This window comes from Narcine bancroftii, chromosome 5, assembly GCF_036971445.1.
Source record: "Narcine bancroftii isolate sNarBan1 chromosome 5, sNarBan1.hap1, whole genome shotgun sequence".
NCBI lineage: Eukaryota > Metazoa > Chordata > Chondrichthyes > Torpediniformes > Narcinidae > Narcine > Narcine bancroftii.
In genome coordinates this window covers 102,589,128-102,612,836 of record NC_091473.1, presented here as the reverse complement: position 1 = coordinate 102,612,836, position 23,709 = coordinate 102,589,128, and the positions used below count along the sequence as shown (strand labels likewise).

At 39.0% G+C, this 23,709-nt stretch overlaps 1 protein-coding gene across 10 annotated transcripts in view; it reads right to left on the bottom strand.

Moving 5' to 3' along the window:
- Nucleotides 1-23,709, bottom strand: part of patj (PATJ crumbs cell polarity complex component) — a 307,050-nt gene that overhangs the window by 151,438 nt on the left and 131,903 nt on the right. For all 10 annotated transcript variants that reach the window (XM_069938547.1, XM_069938545.1, XM_069938548.1 and 7 more), the window contains 5 exons: nt 22,199-22,394; nt 19,723-19,842; nt 15,279-15,350; nt 12,141-12,318; nt 10,678-10,788 (listed from right to left, as the gene is read on the bottom strand). In XM_069938547.1, coding sequence (XP_069794648.1) covers nt 10,678-10,788; nt 12,141-12,318; nt 15,279-15,350; nt 19,723-19,842; nt 22,199-22,394 — 677 coding nt within the window. The remainder of the gene's footprint in view (nt 1-10,677; nt 10,789-12,140; nt 12,319-15,278; nt 15,351-19,722; nt 19,843-22,198; nt 22,395-23,709) is intronic.

Genomic DNA, 23,709 nt, shown 5'->3' with positions numbered 1-23,709 from the left:
CTTATCCAGAAACTACCATTCCATATATGTACCAGATACAGTGGCATAGCTGGGGGTGCAAGGGGAGCAACCACTCCCTCTGAGCACATTCTTCAAAGCTGGTTCCTTTTGAACTGGGTGCTCACTGCTCAATGAGCAGTGCTCATTGTCCTGTGATGCACTGGTGTAACTAATACCATTTGCCTCTGTGTCAATTCCTGACTGGCGCTTTTCTCAAGTTTTGGGGACGCGTCTTTGGGAATTTAGCTAAACGCCAGCTGGTTGGAACGTGGGCTCTGTGTTCACTTCCACCCAGCCAGCGATTAAGCAGTTCCGTCCTCCTTCCCCATCTTGGGGACTTGCACACCTCTGCCTCTTGAAGTTTAATCTCGTTCTTCCGTGTCTCCAAACAGACAGCCGGTCTGAGCCCAGGCCCGCGAGGGTGAAAGCGCTCTAACCCCTGTATTCATCTTGGACCAAATCTGGGAAACAACATATCTGAATCGCATCTCTGTGGCATTATGAAACTGTGCAGCAGAGAGTCCAGATGGACGCTCAGTTTGTTCAGGAATCAGGAGAACGATGAGGTCGAAAACAAGCCTTTCAGCCCATCATCTTCGGACAGCAATCTAATTCACATCTCCGCTAATCCCACTGACCAGACTCAGTCTAGTCTTGGCATGTTTGACGATGCCAGGCTTCTTCATGTACTTGTGAAACTATCTGTCCCCCCACCTTCCTCTGAGACCCCCTGCCCACCTCCTCCCCTGGTCCAACGCCACTGAATAATCAGTGCGGCTCACCATTCAACCACTGACTCACCAACTGGCATGTGTTGTAGTGCCTTTTTTTAATGTGATCGCTCCACCTAATGTTAGAACCTGGCTTTGCTCCTGAACAGATACAGGGGGTTTTATTGTATATCATCTGAACAATCATGACCTTCCTTTCACAGATATTTCTCTCCCCAACTCTGCAATTTAAATCACTGTTCCTTAGTCGCTATGCCAGTATTGAGCAAAAGCCATTCACCTGAAACATTACAACTGCTTCTCCATCCACGGATGAATTACTCCAGAATTTTGAGAGTTCATTTCAACGTTACTTTGCTGTTTTGCAACATTACTTTGCAAAGGTTCATGCTCATCATTTTCAATACTAGATGCTTAGTTTATTACACTAATGTTGCAGCTGGCCATATAAGCTCAGGCTGCAAGCCACAGCCTTCCAATGCCAAAGTGACCCAATCCTTGATCGTTATCTGTCTTCTTTTCATCCCAATCCCAGGAACAGCATGTATAATAATCCTGCACCACTGCAACCCTGACAAACAGATGCACCCAAATCAACCTTATTTCCATCCCCATCTGCAGGTAAAAACTTGGTCCTTTTTTCCTTCCTGACTGCTGTTTTGGCCTAATTTTTTTTTCCAAGTATTCCCAAACAAAGGATAAACCCCATCCTTCTTTATTTCCTGATCCCAATTCCAATACGAGCAAAACTAATGAACAGATCCCTTTCAAAAGGATGCAGAGCTGAGCTGAGAAGTGGCAGATGGAGTTTAACACATAAAAATGTGAGGTGATTAATTTCAGTGGGTTAAATTTGAAGGCAGAATATAATGTTCATGGGAGGATTCTGAGCATTGGGGAAAAACTGAGAGAATTTGAAGTCTGGGCCCTTACGACATTTAAAGCTGCTGGAAAGATTGATGGTGTTGATAAGAAGGTATATGGTATGTTGGCCTTTATTAAATGTGGAATCAAGTTCAAGAAATGTGAGGTAATGTTGGGAATATTGTGCTCAGTTCATAGAAACATAGAAGATAGGAGCAGGAGTAGGTCATTTGAACCTTCGAGCCTGCTCCGCCATTCAATGACATCATGGCTGATCTTAAAGTTCAGTACCCCGTTCACGCCTTCTCTCTGTAACCCCTAATTCCCTTATACTGAAGAAATATATCTAATTCCCTCTTAAATATATTCAATGAACCTGCCTCTACTGCCCTCTGTGGCAATGAATTCCACAGATTCACCACCCTCTGGGTACAGAAATTCCTCCTCATCTCGGTCCTAAATGGTTTGCCTATTATCCTCAAACCATGGCCCCGGGCTCTGGATTTTCCCATCATTGGAAACATCCCATCTGCATCCATTCTGTCCAGTCCTGCCAGAATTTTATGTCTCTATGAGATCCCCTCTCAATCTTCTAAACTCCAGCGAGTACAATCCCAATTTGTGCAATCTTTCCTCATAAGTTATTCCTGCCATTCCAGGTATCAGCCTGGTGAACCGCCTCTGCACTTCCTCCATTGCAAGAACATCCTTCCTCAGATAAGGTGACCAAAACTGCACACAATACTCCAGGTGTGGTCTCACCAAGGCTCTGTACAGCTGCAGTAAGGTATCCTTATTCTTATACTCAAACCCTCTTGATATGAAGGCCAACATACCATTTGCCTATTTAACCGCCTGCTGTACCTGCAAGCTCGCCTTCAGTGACTGGTACACAAGAACTCCTAGGTCTCTCTGTACTTCCCCATATCCCAATCTATTGCCATTCAAATAGTAATCTGCCCTCCGGTTTGTATTACCAAAGTGGATAACCTCACATTTATCCACATTGTAGTGCATTTGCCATGTATCTGCCCAGTCCCCCAATTTATCCAAATCACACTGGAGCTTCCTGACCCTCTCCTCAGTGAACACAACCCCTCCTAGCTTAGTGTCATCTGCAAATTTGGAGATATTACATCCAATCTCCTCATCTAGATCATTAATGTAAATTGTGAACAGCTGGGGTCCCAGTACAGATCCCTGTGGCACCCCACTGGTCACCTCCTTCCACTCAGGAAATGAGCAGTTTATCCCAACTCTCTGTCTTCTATCTGCCAGCCAGTTCTCAATCCACATCAATACCTTGCCCCCAATCCCATGAGCCTTGATTTTGCATGCCAGTCATTTATGTGCGACCTTATCGAAGGCCTTTTGGAAATCCAGGTACACCACATCCACTGGGTCTCCCCCATCTATTTTACCTGTCACCATCTCAATGAATTCCAATAGATTGGTCAAGCACGATTTACCTTTTGTAAATCCATGTTGACTCTGTCCAATCCCTTCTCTGCTAGTCATATGCTCCGCTATTACATCCTTAATAATGGATTCCATCATTTTGCCCACTACTGATGTAAGGCTCACCGGCCTATAATTCCCCGCTTTTTCTCTACCCACCTTTTTAAATAGTGGGGTAACATTAGCTACCCTCCAATCCATCGGTACTGATCCTGAGTCTATCGAGTTCTGGAAAATAATTCTTAAAGCATCTGCTATCTGAATGTCCACTTCCATAAGTACCCTAGGATGTAGATTATCAGGCCCTTGGGATTTATCGGCCTTCAATCCCTTCAATTTCCCCAAGACCATGTCCTTAGAGATACTGATTTCTTTCAGCTCCTCCCTTGCATTCGTCTCTATGTTTCCCAACATCCTTGGGAGGTTATTTGTATCCTCTCTTGTGAAAACAGAACTAAAGTAAGAATTTAATTGGTCTGCCATTTCCTTATTCCCCATTATATATTCCCCTGATTCTGACGCAAGGGACCTACTCTGGATTTCACCAATCTTTTCCTCTTGACATATCTATAAAAGCTTTTGCAGTTGGTTTTTATGTTTGCCGCAAGCTTACTTTCGTAATTTATTTTTGCACTCTTGATTAATCCCTTTGTCCTCCTTTGCTACATCTTGAACTGTTCCCAGTCTTCAGATTTGGTACTTTTTTTGGCTAATTGATATCCTCTCTCTTTGGACCTAATGCTGTCTCTAATTTCCCTTGTTATCCACGGTTGAGTCACCTTTTTTGGTTTATTTTTATGCCAAACCGGTATTAATATTATTTCTGCAATTCTTCCATTAGATCTGTGAATGCTTTCCATTGTCTATCCACTGTCATCCCCCCCATAAACACCACCCAATTAATCTTACTCAACTCCCATCTCATACCATCATAATTCCCTTTATTTAAATTTAGGACCTTAGTCTCGGTTTTAATTTCTTCACTCTCCATGTCGAGTGAGAATTCGATCATATTGTGATCGCTCCTACCCAAAGGGCCTCGTACAACAAGATTGCTGATTAGCCCCTTTTCATTGCATAATACCCAGTCTAAAATGGCCTGCTCCCGAGTTGGTTCCTTGACATATTGGTCTAGATAACCGTTCCGTAAACTTTCAAGGAATTCCTCCTCCTCAGTATTTTTACTAATTTGGCTAGTCCAATCTATATGTAAATTAAAGTCTCCCATGATGACAGCTGTTCCCTATTGCACACTTCTCTAATTTCTCTTTTTATGCCTTCCCTCACCTCTACATTACTATTTGGAGGCCTATATACCACCCCCATTAACGTTTTCCGCCCCTTGCTATTCCTCAGTTCTACACATATAGTTCTGGCCACCTCATTACAGGAATGATGTCGATACTACAGAAAGGGTGCAGAAGAGATTTACAAAGATACTACTTGAAATGAAGAGCATGTCTTATGACGATAGGTTGAGTGAACCTAGTATTTTCTCCTTGGAGCAATGGAGAATGAGGGGAGGGCGGGGGATGGTGGGGGGCTGGTGATCTGACAGAAGTGTACAAGATGATGAGAGGCATTGATCATGTAGCTGGCCAGGCTTTTTCTCAGGGCTGAAATGGCCAACATGAGGGAACATAGTTTTAAGATGCTTGGGAGTAAGTTGAGGGGGAAAGTAAGCGGCAAATTTTTTTGCACATATAGTGGTGGGTGCATGGAATACACTGTTGGTTATGGTGATGGAGGGACGTACAATAGGATCTTTTAAGAGACTATTAAATAGGTACATGGAACAGAGAAAAATGGAGGATTATGCAGGAGGGAAATTCTAGGCAGTTGTTAGTTATTAGGTCAGCACAACACTGGTGTGAAGGGCCTGTTTTGTACTGTAGATTTCTATGTTCTAAGCTCTATTCCATTTTTCTCCATATCTCAATACCACAGGCCTGATCTCAAGTCCTTCTCCTCCCAAACTTCAGCAAAGATCCCATTCCATCTTCTCTAAATCACAGGCCAACAATAAAGGCCAGAATCTTTCTCCTTTCCATACCCCACTTCAGATTAACCCTCATCATTCTTTTTTTTCAGTTCTGCTGCAGTCGAGATCTGAACCTTCACTTCTCCCATTCCCAATTCTATCATTACAACTGAATGAGCCTTACGCTACCAAAACTGTTCTCAGCCCCCACTCTCTAGTTACTATTTTAATTACAATTTTTTTGGACCTCAGGTGCGACTGAAATTTGCATTTGATTATACTGCCTTGTGTCTCACCCATTTCTAGTCCCATTCTAAAGTCAGGCACTATACAATGGTAATTGTGATACTCCAAAATTGAAATTAATCATATTTGACTTTTAAGTGGAGGGTTTTGTTCAAATGAGATGATCATAGAAACTAATATTTTTGACTTTCATTTGCTTTGCTTAGTTTGCATGTAACTCTTAGATGAGGAAAGAAACTTGCTTAAGAGCAGCATGCAGTACAAAATTCAGAGAAATGTCACCACCTCTTTACAGTCGCCAAGCCTCCAATGTGACAGGTAGGGATCTTATAAAGTCATAGAGCCATATAGTAAGGAAAATGGTCTTTTGGTCCTATGTGCCCATGCCAAGCAAGATTCCCATCAAAGCTAGTCCCATTTGTCTGCATTGGTCCACATCCCTCTAAACCAGTGGTTTTCAAACTTTTTCTTTCCACTGACTTCTTCTTTAGCTTGGCTTCGCGGACGAAGATTTATGGAGGGGGTAAATGTCCACGTCAGCTGCAGGCTCGTTTGTGGCTGACAAGTCCGATGCGGGACAAGCAGACGCGGTTGCAGCAGTTGCAGGGGAAAATTGGTTGGTTGGGGTTGGGTGTTGGGTTTTTCCTCCTTACCACTGACTTACCACCTTCAGTAATCTCGATGCTGTAGGACCTCTGTGATTAGTAAGGGATTACATAAAGTGGTATGCCAGTGGGGAAAGAAAGGTTGAGACCACTGCTCTAGTCCCAATTTTAAGAAAGGTTGAGACCACTGCTCTAGTCCCAATTGTTACTGAAATATTTTGCTTGAGAAAAATTGTCATTGGCTCATTTCCTTTGGAGTTATGAAACCGAGTCAATTAGGTACAATTAAAACAGTGGTTTTCAAACTTTTTCTATCTACTCACATACCACTAAGCAATCCTTTATTAATCACAGAGCACCTATGGCATAGGGATTACTTATGGTGGTATGTGAGTGGAAAGAAAAAGTTTGAAAATCACTGCTCTAAACCTTCCCTGTCCATGTACATGTTCAAATGCCTTTTAAATGTCATAATTGTACCCAACTCTACAGTTTTCTATGACAAGTCATTCCAGTGAAAAAGTTGCCCTCAAGTCCCTTTCAAATCTTTTCTCTCTTACCTTGAACCTATGCCCTCCCGAGTTAAGACACCCCTTCTAAAGAAAAGACTGTGACTATTGACCTCATCTCTGCAGCTCATGATTTTATATATCTTTTAAAAATCATCTCTTGGCCTCCTATGATCCAGGGAAGAAAAAAACACGCCTAGCCTATACAGTCTCTCCTTGAAACTCAACCTTCCAGTCTTGGTAACACCGTATGCTCACGTTAAGCCAACATATTGTTAGTAGTTGTTTTCACATGACTGAACCAGAAGTTAGACTTTTTGCATGCAACAATAATGTCTAGTTGAGATTGATAAAAGATCAGTTTCACCCTTTGTTCATATTAGCCCCTTTTACACAGAGCTCTGAAGCCAGGTTTTATCTGCCTTTCAAGCTCTGTGTAAAAAAAATTGAAGGCAGATTGGGTGGTCCAGACTTACTCTTCTTCAATGCTCTAAGGGGGTTAGTCTCAGTGGTGAAGCATATTTGACTCATAGAGCTGGCTTGTTCACTCAGTTCTTAAGATGGGTTATGTCTACGGGAATACTGTGGCTATTAAAAACTCCATTTCATTCTCTTGCTTCAATTGCTTCTGCGTCTTCTGCTCCTCCTTCAGGGCCCCCTCCTCTAACCCCCAGATACTGTTTTTCTTTGTTTGCTTGTTATTAGCAGGTGATTATAGAATACACAAGTGCAAAGTATTTTTTGTTTTCACAGTATCACTTCACTTTCTTTTGCAACTTATACAATTTTAAGTTAATATTCGTGAAAACTGAAAAGTGGCAAAGCAGCAGGTATGGATGGAATCCCCACAGAGGTCTGGAAGGCTGGCGGCAAAGCTCCGCATACCAAACTGCATGATTTTTTCATGCTCTGCTGGGACCAAGGAAAGCTGCCACAGGACCTTCGTGATGCCATCATCATCACCCTGTACAAAAACAAAGGCGAGAAATCAGACTGCTCAAACTACAGGGGAATCACGCTGCTCTCCATTGCAGGCAAAATCTTCGCTAGGATTCTCCTTAATAGACTAATACCTAGCGTCGCTGAAAATGTCCTCCCAGAATCACAGTGTGGCTTTCGCGCAAACAGAGGAACTACTGACATGGTCTTTGCCCTCAGACAGCTCCAAGAAAAGTGCAGAGAACAAAACAAAGGACTCTACATCACCTTTGTTGACCTCACCAAAGCCTTTGACACCATGAGCAGGAAAGGGCTTTGGCAAATACTAGAGCGCCTCGGATGTTCCCCCCCAAGTTCCTCAACGTGGTTATCCAACTGCACGAAAACCAACAAGGTCGGGTCAGATACAGCAATGAGCTCTCCGAACCCTTCTCCATTGACAACGGCGTGAAGCAAAGCTGCGTCCTCGCACCAACCCTCTTTACTATCTTCTTCAGCATGATGCTGATACAAGCCATGAAAGACCTCAACAATCAAGACGGTGTTTACATCCGGTACCGCATGGATGGCAGTCTCTTCAATCTGAGGCGCCTGCAAGCTCACACCAAGACACAAGAGCAACTTGTCCGTGAACTACTCTTTGCAGATAATGCCGCTTTAGTTGCCCATTCAGAGCCAGCTCTCCAGCGCATGACGTACTGTTTTGCGGAAAATGCCAAAATGTTTGGCCTGGAAGTCAGCCTGATGAAAACTGAGGTCCTCCATCAGCCAGCTCCCCACCATGACCACCAGCCCCCCCCACATCTCCATCGGGCACACAGAACTCAAAACGGTCAACCAGTTTACCTACCTCGGCTGCACCATTTCATCTGATGCAAGGATCGACAAAGAGATAGACAACAGACTCGCCAAGGCAAATAGCAGGAAGACTACACAAAAGAGTCTGGAAAAACAACCACCTGAAGAAACACACAAAAATCAGCGTGTACAGAGCCATTGTCATACCCCCGGTCCTGTTCGGCTCTGAATCATGGGTCCTCTACCGGCATCACCTCCGGCCCCTAGAATGCTTCCATCAGCGCCGTCTCCGCTCCATCCTCAACATTCATTGGAATGACTTCATCACCAACATCGAAGTACTCGAGCTGGCAGAGTCCGCAAGCATCGAATCCATGCTGCTGAAGACCCAACTGCGTTGGGTGGGTCACGTCTCCAGAATGGAGGACCATCGCCTTCCCAAGATCGTGTTCTATGGTGAGCTCTCCACTGGCCACCGAGACAAAGGTGCACCAAAGAAGAGGTACAAGGACTGCTTAAAGAAATCTCTTGGTGCCTGCCACATTGACCACCGCCAGTGGGTGGATATCGCCTCAAACCGTGCATCTTGGCGCCTCACAGTTCGGCGGGCAGCAACCTCCTTTGAAGAAGACCGCAGAGCCCACCTCACTGACAAAAGACAAAGGAGGAAAAACCCAACACCCAACCCCAACCAACCAATTTTCCCTTGCAACCGCTGCAACCGTGCCTGCCTGTCCCGCATCGGACTTGTCAGTCACCAACGAGCCTGCAGCAGACGTGGACATACCCCTCCATAAATCTTCATCCGCAAAGCCAAGCCAAAGAAAGAAATATTTGTGTACATATGCAGCTTCCATTATATGTTAAAAGACAAGCTATTATTTTGTGCACAGATCTAAATGACAGGCAGTCACTAAACTTAATTATTCATATTATAAATACAAAAGTAGTGCATTACTGACATATTTCATGAATCAAAATTTAATTATCTCGAGAAATAAACTATAATTAAGGACCAAATGAACATACAAAATCCCTAGGCTAAATCAAATTGGGTTTTGAACACGTTAAAAATGACTGCTTTAAGATACTCAGAAGTTAAAGAATGAACAGTAAACCTCATACAGATAATGAAATTACTGTAATACAAATAAATCCTGCAGCTATTTTTTGTTGCATAAACTTAAATTGCAACCAGTCTATTATAATGCAACATAAATTATGAACTTGTATGTCAACTTTCAGCTGAAATCATGAATAGTTCATCAATTTTCAACTGGAAAAGAGTTGTACATAGAAAATAACATGAAAATCAGATTTTTTAGAATGTGAATAAAATCTGATTATATTAAAGAAATAGTGTTAACATTTTCATAGAATGTATTGAAGTATCTTGAAAATGAACTCATATATAGAGTCCAGCAATATAGTATATATAATTGAATTCTATGATTGCAAAAAAAAACATTAGTATAATAGGACATTTTCAGGCTGGCAAAAATGACTCAGGCGCTCCTAAAATGAAGTTATTTACAATTTACCCTCATGATTAAATGAAGCAATGAAAAATATCATAGCCAAATGTTCTACTGATACAAAAGGAAAGCAAGCTCTTAAGAAGAAACAAAACGTCTGTGAGGGACTATAGATAGGATAAGTGGAATTGGCTACGCATTTCACAGGAATGATAGAATAACAGTTTTCTTAAATGGAAAAGCAATATAAAATGTAACTTTATGAATGGATCTGGGTTTCCTTGAAAATGAAACAAAGATTAACTTTCACATTTGAGTAGCAATTAAGGCAGAATATAGAATGTTGATGATTTTTATATGGGGGAGGGGGGTGGAATAGAAAAGTGCAGAAGGCTTAATACAACTGCATCGAGTACTGGTTACACCACACCTGCAGTACTGCAAATCTATAGCATCAATGGAAATAGAAGGAGAATTAACATTTCAGCCTTCATCTATTCAAAATAGCCTTTGATCTGCAGCCTCATTTCCTAATCTGAGTAATATAGAACGTACCCCTGTGTGTTATAAAGCAATTATGTTCCTAGAAAGCCACTTGATTACAAATTTCCATAACACGAAGCCCCTTTTGCCCATTGGATTCCATGTTATGAGTGGAGATGATTTCCTACAAAATGTGCAGATGTGAGCTTTATTGGCATATGGAAATTCTGATTGTAGAGTGGATGGAGAGCTGTTGCTTCAATTAACTAGAAATGAATGTTGAATCGTTTGGTAAAGTAGCATTGTACAAATATGAATAGAAGAGATTGCCTTGTCAGCTTCTGACATTTTGTGCACATTTATTTATCTTTTTCACACACAAATTTGATAAGAGCAAAATGTTATTCCTTATCTCAACTTTTTTTTGCAATGATTTGTGAACTCTGAGCATGAATTTCCATGACCCTAACTACTGTAATATGGGGGTTTGCTGCAATCATTTTAGTCCATCAAATAAATCCACATTCTGGCAAAGGCCATCATAAAAGATTGTTCTGCAATCTTAATCTATTCCTTATTTTTACTCACTCGTGGAGTAGGCAATAAACTTTGAACCACAAAAACAACTGGATTTCCAACATTTTTTATGGCATCCACTGCTTCATCATGTGTAGCATTTTGCAAGTCAAAACCAGAAACCTATAAAATATAATAATATTTAGTGAAGATTAGAATTACTTTTTTAATGCATGTTATGGTAAAGTTACAGTAGATTAATTGCTTGCAGGATCCCCTCCCATCAATTATGTTTTTAGTAATGATAAATGTAAAAGCGGATGTTGATTTCCACCCCCGCAACCCATGCAGAAAAGCAATGTGAAGCATCTAGATATTTCCAATTGGTTGGAGGAAGAGGTGGGGAATGCGGCAGGATACAAGTCGGAAAAGGAGAACCATCATCAGTGTTAGTGTCCTAAAACAACATACAAGTGCAGATTATCCATCATACACGTTGGGGCTGCATATATTCAGGTAGTGCAAGGGAGCGAGTGAGTCAGGAGTGGGTCTGGGAAAGGGGAGGGGTCATTGGTAGTGGTTGGGGAGTGGCAATAACTTACTCTGGAACTTTAACTGAAGAAAATGTTCCATGTATATTCTTGACAAAATCAATAAACACTGATGTGTTTCTTTTACAACTAAATTAACTACTCACACTAAACATTTGAGACTCCACTATTTATTAAATAATATTCATTGATTTCTATACATATATATTATATGCACACACACACACACACACACACACACACACATATATATATATATATATATATATATGTCCTGCATAAGTATCGCTTGTCTATATGTGTATCATGTCTGGTTGTATGATTGCATGTTTCGCACGAAGGATCAGAGAACACTGTTTCGTCAGATTACACTTGTGCAATCAGATGATAAATAAACTTGAATTTGAGCTTAAACAAATGATAGATGGGCTAACAGACTGAAAACACACTTGAATATAATTTAAGGCTTTATGTTGATGCTGGATGTACAATTGAAATGGGTGTTGCCAACTGCTCCTGCCACTTCCAGACAATATAGGTTGTGATTTGTGATGAAGTCAGTGATATATTTCAGCCAAGAAAGTGATATATCAAAATCATTAAGGAAATGTTTTTAAATAATAAAATGCCCTGAATTTCTTGTTGCACCTTAGAGTACTGTATATTATTATTTATTAACTTATTTGCCTATTAGTTGGTAATAATTACATAATTTCCTACTGAATTTGTCTTTAATGATGATATTTACAAATTAAAATATTATCATTAAAATGTTTAAACAGAAAAAAACAAATATTTCCATGTTGATACATCATATGAGTTCGATTGAATGTTTCAATGCTCATGTTTCTCTTTGCTGCTCTGAACATATTAAAGGAAATCTTCAGTGGCTTAATACAGCCCCTATCATCAACTATGGCAAAAGTTACTACAAACATTTTAAGCATGGAAGATAAAGTGATAAGGCAAGATAAAATCATTTACCTCAATAATTTTGTCTCCTGTCTTCAAAGCTTTGGATCTTCCAGCTGGACTATCATCCAAAACATGTTTGATAAAAATTCCTCTCAATTCCTCTCCATTTTTCAATCTTTTTATTACAGTGTTACCACCAACAATACTGATGCCAAGTGATTCACCTGGCAGTCGCCAAAGTTCAACCCTAGAAGGAAGAAGCTTGCAAATTAGTTGGGAAGGTGAATCAAAACTGTTCCCCCTTGGTAATTCTCTCATCAAATTCAAATCCATCTTTTAATTTATGCCCTCAGCAAAATATCCATCAATACATGCAGGGCCAAAAGATTTTTGTTCAAAAAATCTGAATCAATATTCCTATTCTCAAGTAGCCATAATCTCAAAATCTAAAATCATGTTCTGTGAATTCAAACTGTTAAAGCAGAAAATCATCCAGAACCAGTCATTCTTTCAGATACTGTTGTCTCGTTTCTGAAAGATACATCAAAAATCATGAAAAGGTAATTGCACGTCTTAACTCGAGAAAGCATATTCTCCAAATAGAAGAGGATAATAGATCTAAAAAAATGGCCAAAAATGTATACATTTTGATGATTAGGTAATGTTTAGATCATGCTTTGGATACAAATTCAATGAACGTGGACATAGTAAAGAAGGAAATAAAAATATCTGTAATCTTTGAAAAACATGCAATTCAGTGACAATTTAGAAACAAGAGAAAGTGACACTTGGGATCCTCATTCACAAGACATCATTGTCCTCTTAAGAAAACAAAGATAGTTATCAAGATGATACCTAAAAGTTTCAAATCCTTTCCTTTTGTCCAATAAAAACCCCTTCAATCTGATCTTAAATACTTTGCATATTCACAACATTACTGCAAGATTATAAAATCTCTTCTTGATTAAAAAATGTAAAAGCCTAAATGTGGATCATACTTCTCATTCAAGCTTATACTGAATACAGGTATACCCTCTGCTTTATGAATACCTGCTTTACGCAAATTCACTTTTACGAAGAAACCTGTGTTCGCTTTTACGTAAGGATTTTCACTTTTAGGAAAAAGTGGCCAGCAGGGTTGTCACAGGGCTGCCAGTGGGGGCTGACACAGAGTAGCCGGCGGGGCTGTCAAAACTCACTGTCTTCCCGATTCTGGTAAGTGAAACTACACTGTACCTACATTATTTCTACTTTATATAGGCTGTGTACTTATCATATCATTCCTGCTTTTACTATATGTTAGTGTTATTTTAGGTTTTATGTATTCTTGGTTATGATTTAGTGGGTTATTTTTTGGGTCTGGGAAAGGTTCCGTAGGAACGCTCTAGTTTTGTAAAGCAGGGTATTCCTGTACAGACTAACTGATATTTCAAAAGGGAGAATTTTGAAAGGTTAAATCACTTTCTTTTAAGAATCAGACTAATGGTCCAACTGGAACAAATGTTGGAATCAGATGGAATTAAATAGAGGTTTAATATAATGTACAAATATGTATCAAGCACACATTTAATGCTTTGATGAATTATTCACAATCAAATTAGATTACAATTCAAAAAATTCAAAAATAATTGTCAAAATATTAATTTTTAAATGTTACATTTTAATTTTTAATATTTTATTTAATTTCCATATATGCAGTAACTACAATTATTATAATGATACAAATATCAAAAAAATTGATTACATACATGATCATTTTCACCCACCCCAAAACCCTTGCCTCCCATCCAATCTCCCCCTCTAAAGCAAAAAAAATATACAAATTGTAAAAAAGTTTAAAAAAAAAATATAGGTACAAAAAGATAAGGAAGAAAAGAGAAAGTAAAAAAAAATCTTTGGATTACAGAGAAAGATGTCGTGCAGAACAATTCATCAGTTCTAACATAAACATACAGAGGAGAATTCTGTAGGGCTAGAGGGATAAAAAGGATATCACTACAAATTTAATCCCATTATTTGAGTGTACGGTTGTCAGATTTGTAAAAACAGAATATTTATTTATTAAATAATAAGTAATTTTTTCCAAAGGAATACAAATTTGAATTTCAGCATTCTACCGCTAATGCTAATTTATCAAATTTCAATTGATAAATTGATAATTTCAGTTTAGGATTTGTACCTTCAATGTTTCCTAGTAAAAATAAATTGGGATTTAACAGAAAAACTGCTCCTATAACTTGTTCCAAACTACTACCTACAGTCCATTAGGACAAGACTACATTGAATGTATAAAAGATTCTACATCTTCACCACATCTAAAACATTGATCTGACAAATCTGATTTCAATCTATTCAAATTCTGTGGTGTAAGATATAATTGATGTAAAAAATTGTATTGAACTAATCTATATTTTACATTGATAGTATTAGTCATACAATCTCCACATACATTTTCCCACATTTGTTGGACTATTGTAATATTCAAATGTTTCCCATCTCTGCCTAGATCTAGTTCTTTCTTGCAATAATGAATATATCAAAGAAATAACATTTTTAACAATCCCTCTCCTAATAAGAAGTTCTACCCCAGTACTGTTAGACAGTACTGTTGGTCCCAACTTATCTCTCAAATATGCTCTTAATGGAAAGTAACAAAAAAGGGTATTATGTGGTAAAGCATATTTGTTTCTCTGTTGCTCAAATGACATTGATTGACCTTTTTCGTAACAATCTTCCACATTAACAACTGATTATCTCTTGAAAAGACCAACAGAGGATTAATCAATAAATTTTCTTTTAAATTTAGACATACAACACAGTATCAGACAATTTTGGCCCATGAGCCTCTGCTGCCCTAATTACATCCAATTAACCTACAACCCCCGGTTCATTTTGAATGGTGAAAGGAAATCGAAGCCTGCAGGAAAAACCTATGCAGACACATAGAAACTCTTTATAGACAGTGTGGGATTCGAAACCCGGACCAAATTGACAGCCTATAATGGCTGCCCTGGGCATTAATGGGCATTTATTATCAACACCTTCTCTAAATTTTAGGCACGTCCTGTTTAATACAAAATTAAATTATTTTCATATCTGGATATTACTTTTTGGATGAAATGGATATGCAGAGGTAAATAAACTGACAGGAAACAGAATAGGTCATTGAAGAGAAACAAACAATTCATCTGTTTGACGGTCTCATACCTTCGCGGTGCCTCCCAATGACTCAGGATTGGAGTTTCTTCCCCTTCACCTTCTTCTCTTTCAGGTAAATCACTAATCAAATAATAACTCCATGATAAAATCAAACTAACATTGTTTTTTTTAATATATTATATTAATTCTTAAAATTCCAAACCAATATATATTTTAACTTTGAAATCCAAGAGCTCAGAATGGGCAATTGAGGTCAGATGACCCAAGCATCACTATAAAAGTGAGGGACTGTGTAGCGGAGTGGTTATTGAGGAAGCAGTCACTGTTGGAGCAGTTTGAGTCAAAGTGGCAAGGCCTTGGCTCAAGAGGCTTCAGTGAGTAGGGGCTGAGATGGTGATGCAGGTGCATCCCAATTGAGGAACAAAAGGATTCAGCAGGAAGGCACAAGTAAGGGCAAGTTTTATTTATCTTATATATTTTTTCATGTAGTCATCAACAGTGGGAATAGCAGCCAAGGCAGGAGAATGCTCCTCTTGCAGAATGTGGGTAGTCAGGGAAGCCAGTAGTACCCCTGATGACTTCATCTGTGAGGAGTGCATCCAGCTGCAGCTCCTTACAAATGGAGTTAAAGAATTGGACGTAGAGTTGGATGAACTCCAGATCTTTCACAAGGCTGAGGGGGTGATAAACAAGAGTTTCAGGGACACTATAACACATAGGAGACAGATGGAGCTGGGTAACAGTCAGGAGAGGGAAAGACAGACAGAGCAGGACACTTCTGTGACCCTCAATAACCTCAATGACAAATATATAATTTTGGATACTTTTGGTGGGGGAGATCAGGTCTCTGGCATGGAGTCTGTGACTAAGAAGGGAAGGGAGGAGGATAAAAGGCAAACTATATTGATAGGGATTCAATACTTAGGGGGACAGTTAGGAGGTTCTGTGAAAGACAAAGAGTATCCCAGATAGTATGTTGCCTCCCTGGTGCCAGGGTCCGAGATATCTCAGATCGAGATCACTGCATTCTCAGGAGGGAGGTTGAGCAGCCAGTTGTCATGGTCCATGTTGAGACCAATGACATGGGTAGGAAGGGTGAAGAGGTCCTGCAAAGAGAGTTCAGGGAGTTAGGTGCAAAGTTGAAGGACAGGACCTCTAGTTTAACAAGTGGCTAAAGACATGGTGCAGGAGGGAGGACTTCAGGATCATTGGGCTCTCTTCCCAGGAAGGTTGGGCCTGTTCTGACAGGACTGTTTGCAATTGAAATGGAAGTGAACTAATATTATTTTGGGAAGATTTACTACTCCGGGGAGGTGGTTGGGGGGGGGGGGGGGGGGGTGGAATGTGGAGTTAAGCAAAAGAAACAAAAGAGATGGGGGAGATTTTAAATTATTTTTTTGCATCACTATTTACACTGGAAGCTGGCACAGAGTCAAGAGAAGTTAGGAAAACAATTAGGAAAGACATAGAACCGATACAGATGAAAGAGGAGGAGGTTCTTCTGTCTTAAAGCAAATAAGGGTGGATAACTCCCCAGGGCCTGACAAAATATTCCTCATATATTGAGGGAGGCTAGTGTAGAAATTGCAGGGACTCTGGCAGAAATATTTAAAATGTCCTTAGCCATGGGTGTGATGATGGAAGATCGGAGGGTAGCTCATGTTGTTCCATTGTATAATGAAGGGTCCAAAAGTAACCCTGCAAATTATAGGCTGGTGAGCCTGATGTCAGTAGTAGATAAATTATTGGAAGGTGTTCTAAGAGATTGGACATTCAAATATTTGGATAGCCAAGGACTGATTAGGAACAGTCAACATGGCTTTGTGTGTGCTAGGTCATGTTTAACCAATTTGATGGAGTTTATCGAGGCAGTTACTAGAAAAGTTGTTGAAAGAAAAGCTGTAGATGTTATCTACATGAACTTTGGTAAGGCCTTTGACAAGGTCCCACATGGGAGGTTAGTCAGGAAGTTTCAGAAGCTTGGTATTCATGGTGAGGTAGTAAACTGGATTCGACATTGGCTATATGGAAGAATGCAGAGAGTGGAAATGGATGGTTGCTTCTCAGACTGAAAGCCTGTGGCTTGTGGTATGCCTCAGGGACCAGTGTTGGGACCATTGTTATTTGTTATCTATAACATTTAGGGGAAATATTAGGAGTACTTCTTCACACAGAGAGTGGTGGGTATATGAACAAGCTGCCAGCTGAAGTGGTTAATGCAGGCTCAATTTTAATATTTAAGAAGAATTGTACAGGTACATGGATGGGATAGGTATGGAGGGCTACGGGCTGGGTGCAGGTCAGTGGGACTTGGGAGATAAATATTTTGGCACAGATTAGAAGGGCCAAAGCGTCTGTTTCGGTGCTGTAATGTTCTATCATTCTAAGAAATTAAAGAATTTAATATTTGCACAATTATTAATAATCAAATGTATTAACCATTCACCATTCATGATCTCAGTGAAAATGATTTGATTTGTCAATTTATCAATAAGAAATAATTTTAAAAAAGTAAAGAAGATCTGGCTTTATTTCTCTTTAATCTGAAATCCAGAAGTTGAAAAGTCATACAACCACCATATATTTCAGTATTTTATTAAAATTTGTGTAATATTATGGTGCTGTCAGTGCAATTCATGCTTTTATTAAAACTTTAAAAACAATTAGATTTTAACTGTTGATTATGAGTCAATGGTAATTTAATGAAGGGTTATCACCATTTGAAAAGTAGAAAGATGCCTATTTTATTTTAATTGAAGACTCATCGAAATTGGCAGGAATGTGAATTAATCTCTTTTCAAATGTTGTCAGTCCTGATGCACAGTATTTGGTTTTTTTTTCTGGTTCAGATCTTGTTCTATTATATTTTGTTTCTTACAATGCAAAACCTCCTTTGAAATGTGAACAGTGGGTGAACAAGACTACCACAGTGGGACAGCAAGTCGGGCAGTTGCCTCACCACAGCGACCCAAACATAAACCTGATCTGCAGTGCTGACCCTGTGGAGACTTCACTATCACACATGGGTTCCTGCTGGATTTCTTCCTGCATCCCAAGATGAGGAGGTTGGTAGGTTAATCCTTCACAGTAAATTTTCTGTAATGTGATGGTGAGTGGTAGAATCTGAGAGTGAGTGATGGAAATGTGGGAGAATAAAATAGGTGAGGGCGAGATTATGGTCAAAATGGATGCTTGATGATCGGTTATTTTTGCTTTAAAATTTATATTGCAGCTTATAGTCAGATAAAATGGTTCGTGTAAATAACAGCAGTTATATTATTCAGTAATTAATTTTTACATGAAAGCACCTTGCAGTTCCCAATCACAATAAAAAATATAAATTAAAAATTGAAAGTATTTTAAGGAAACATTTTCAAACTAAATGTAGATAAAATATTTCAAATAATTTCTAAAAGACAGGTATATCTAATCAATTAAAATTACTATGGTTACAACAATCCAAAATAGTGCCCCACAGTCAGCATGTATTTTTAAAAAACTGGTCTCATCCCACCCTCATTTTTATCAGTTATCAGTACATGGCTGTTGAAAACATTTACATCATGACCACCAAGAACTCAAGGCAATGCATCAGTAGCCACCCATATTAATCATTGAACCAACCATTATTTGTTCTACTACAGTTTAGATTCAAAGCCGGATAGGACATAAATTTTGTGTTTAGATTTTGATGTGCAAATTAGATGTTATCATCTGGTGTGAGAATATGGTTACTGCTACTCCAAAGGTAATCTTAAATATCTATGGTTTGTAAAAATATCAATGTTCAGGTGTGGTAAGGAACAAATATCAAAAGCTCAGATATGTATTCAATTTTGCTTCATTCCAGATATTATGACAAATTAAACAATTTCATAAAAACAGTGCTGAAGGATTTAGAAAACATTGGGAAAGGACTTTACCTATTTCATAGTATATAAATTATACAACTCCTTGAATCTGTTCTGAAGGCACATTACACAAAAATTAAATAAAAACATGAGCTTAAAAAGATGGAATGACATTTGAGTATCCTAGATGTGCTTTGCTGTCTATCCTTAACCTGGCGAAACATTTCCATAATATTGCATTTAAAAGGAATTGGTGTAACTTCCTGTAAGTACCATGCTGAGAACATTGGCAGTAATTCAGAAGTTTGTGTGCATTCATCTCATTAACAAAACTAATAAAGCAGAAACTACAAGGTGGCTTATTACCAGAGAAAAAGTGCTTTCATTGTTTATATTTTGGAAATAAATCTGTTCAAATACATTTTAAAAACCACATAATTATACTGTAAAACTTGTGTTGTCCAGAATTCAAGCAACTGGCAAAAGAAAAACATGGAAAATAAATAGGTTAAAAAAAAAATGGAACTTTAAAATTGGCACGCCTCTGTGTTAGTTCACTAATCCACGCAACGTGCAATCTCAACCAACCCTAACCCTATCCCCATAGATATCAGGTTTTTTACTGTACATAGAACACATACCTCACAGCATCTTTCATCCAGGCTTCTGTTGACAATTTTGCACCACTGCTAGATTTGGTTTGCTCTGAAGCAAAACTTCTCTTGTAGTGATCCACATCCTTTGCTGGTATGTAAGTAAACCTAAATTCCCCATATACACAAACAAAGAATGAAGAGAAAAGAATTTTAATCAAGCAAAAGATGTATTATGCCAGTTGCAAAATACTAATTTTCACAATCTTCATTAAATAGCTCAGTTATGGAGTTTGAATTCTGATGATTAATGTCAAGAGATACAACATAAAGCCCCTTTGGCCCACAAGCGTGCGCAACTCAAATATACCAATGTGACCAATTAATCTAACAAAACCCTGAACATCTTTGGAAGGTGGTAAGAAACCAGAGGATCTGGAGAAAACCCATGCAGACACATGGAGAATGTACAAACTCCTCAGAGACAGCACCAGATTTCAACCTGCGTTGAAGTTGCTGTAGTAGTGTTGTGGTAACCATGATACTAATCGTGGCATGCATTAAGCATATTATAGAGTAGAAAATTGTTATAAAAGCTATCGTTGATTGCAAAAATTCCTAAATGTCTCTGACATCCAAAGATATTTAAGAACAATTGCAATTCAAGTAAGTGATTTTAAAACTATTTAATAAAAAAAAATTCTAAAGACTGACAAATAGATAAACTTTATAGTAAAGCAAACTAACCTCGAAATAAAAGTTTGCAGATGCTGAAATTGAGGTATAAAGTGCTGGAGAAACTCAGCAGGTCACGTAGCATCTATAGGAAGTAACATTTTGGGCCTGAGCCTTTCATCATGTTATGACCAAAACGCAGGTATGTGCCTGAATAAATAGGTAGGAGAGGAGAAGACAGGAGGGAAAAAGGGGTGGGGGATCACAAACCAACAGGCAAGAGGACAGGATGCATATGGACATAAAAGAGTTGGGAAATTATACTGGGAGGGGGTAGCTCTCTGAATCTATGCTCCCATTGTGCCTCCTCTACATTGGAGATACTGGACTCAGACTGGGAAATCATTTTGTTGAACACCTTCACAATGTCTGCTGCAATAAAAGGGACCTCCCTGCAGCCAACTATTTTAATTCCACACGTCATTCCCACACTGACAAGTTAGTCCATGGCATCACACACTGCCAAGCCGAAGCTACCTGAAAATTGGAGGAACACCACCTAACACTTGTTCTTGGCACTCTCCAACCAGACTGCATTAACACTGACTTCTTGAGGTTCCGTTAAACTAGTTCCCCACTTCTCTCTTTCCCTGTCCCTTTCTTTTCCTCCAGATCCCCACTCTCCCATTCCATTCAGAGAGCTATCCCCTCCCTACCACCTCAGCTTTTTTATATTCTGCCCTCTTTCTCATAACCATCTATGACTACTTGGCTTTGCTCCTCCCCCTCCCCCTCCCTCTTCTTTCTTCCCCTCCACCTTTTTATTCAGGGACCTGTCTGCTTTTGCTCATGCCTTGAGGAAGGGCTCAGCCCCAAAACGTTCCTATTGATGACCTGCTGAGTGTCTTCAACACTTTTGCACAATTGATTTTCATCCTTGCCTCAAAATATTTATCCAAAATTTCTCAATGTAAATAATGCTGTCTTGGATCCTGCATCAGGTCTAACCTTCCACAGGATACAAGAGACAATTCCACATACAAACTCAGGGTTCCCAAGTCATTAGGAACTCCACAGGCAGAATGAGATATAAAATTTAGCTTTTAGAAACTGCAAGGCCTTGATTTTCATGTTACATGTATGGACATCCGTGACTTACTTTAGTTTCCTAACAGTGGTTCCAACAGAAATATCCAATGCAGAACAAGAAATCACAAGTCGACTGGACAAAATCGTAAATAAATGAAGCAAAATGCATGATCGCTTTCGTTCAGTATTATTTTAATCAGTTTTTAATTTAATTTAATCTCTTCACACTTGACTCGCCTTTGCAACTTCTAAATCAAATTTATAATATCCAAATGACTAGCGAACATAGTAAATTCATTTGTCTTGGTGCTCAAAATATATACAGAAAATATATCTTCAGCTAGAGTGTTGTGAATCAACAGAATTTATTGCCACAGATGGCTATGGAGACCAAGTCACTGGGAATATTTAAAATTGAGGTTTATAGTTTCTGGATTGGTAAAGGTGTTAAAGGTTATGGGGAGAAGGCAGGAGAGTGGGGTTGAGAACCATGGTTGAATGGCAGAGCAGACTTGATGGTCTTATAATCCAAAAAAATCCTTTGCCCAAAGCAAACAGTTTTACAAATAAAACGAGATTAAGAAACATAATAATTCACAAAATAATGTATTTATCTTGCAGACAACATTTGATTAAATATCAATAATCTGATCTGAGGTGAACAACAAAATCAGATTGTGAAACTGTGGCCATATATAATAGAATGTTTCAAACCATATATAGTTTAACTGGCAACAAATATATAATGAGAACAACTCACATGATTTCCTCATTTATGGCTTGATTGGCAAAAATTAATTGCTTCTGAGTAGAATTTAGACCAGCAATAGGCTCCATATTCAATGCAACAATATAATCCCCCTTCTGGAGTCGTCCATCTCTTCCAGCTGCTCCCTCACTATCAATGTTTTTGATGAATGCTCCAGGTTCTCTTTGATCACTTTTTATGGTCAATCCTAGCCAAAAAAATAATAATAATAATAAATGCAAAAATGCTGAGGAAGGATATACTGGCTTTGGAGGCAGTTCAGAGGAGGTTCACCAGGCTGATTCCAGAGATTAGGGTATTACCCTACCCTATGAGAAGAGATTGAGTCAGCTGGAACTATATTCACTGGCATTCAAAAGAATGGGATAGGTAAGATAAAGACAGAAAGGTTGTATCCCCAGTAAGTGAGATTATAATGAAGGGGCTTAGACTCAAGATTCAATGGATGGAGATGAGGAGGAAATTTCTTTTCCAGAGAGCATTGAATCTGTGTAATTCTCTGCCCAAGGAAACAGTAGAGGTTATCTCATTAAATACCAGCCATTCTCAAGATTTATTTGTCTATGGTCCCATTAGGACTCTGCTCAGTTTATGGGCCCCCTTCCCTCTTAAGGGTTTCTTCCATACTTCTCTCCTACTGACCAAATAAAAAACGAAAAATATTTACGTTACGCGAGGTGAAAAAAAAACAAGGCATTTACTTAAATCTGCTGTGGCCCCCGAGTCATAGTTAGATTTTTACGTAGTTGGGGAAATTAAGGGTTATGGGGAAAAGGCATGTAGATGTTGCCATCCATGGCCAGATCTACCATGACCTTATTAAATTGCAGAGCAGACTCAATGGTCTTAATGGCCCACTGCAACTTGACAAACTATGCACTGAGGTTAACTGTTCAATAAAATGATTTATACAGCTAGCATGGCTGCTGCCCACAACGGCAGGGTTCAATCTTGACCTCTGATGTTATCTGTGTGGCATTTGCACATCTTCATTATAATGGCATGGGTTTCCACTGGGTGCTCCAATTTTCTCCCATATCTCTAAAATGTGTACAATTGGTAGGTTACATGGCCTCTGTAAGATCCTATCTTATAAAGAAAAGTGGCAAAAGAGGTGTGTTAATAGATATATGGTGAAAATAAAATGGATTGGGTCAAGTTCAGTTCAAGTTTATCAAATGTATTGAGATTGCAGAGATAGAGGTTGTTCTGTGGACAGAGCAGTAGACATCTCAATACATAGTGCAATAAATAAGACAAGGTACAAAGGTGCAGAGTTACAGAAAGAAATCCGTTAGTACAAAATAAAGACAACAAAAGTTTCCTATATTGGGATGGAATTAAGTGTAAAAATGGGTGCTTGATGGTCGATATGAACTCAGTGGCCTGATAGGTCTGTTTATGTGTTGCATATCTCCATGACTTAATTATATTGCATGTGGCCAGAAGAGCAAATGTCTACGATCTACACAAACATTAATATTACACCAAGCACAAGATAT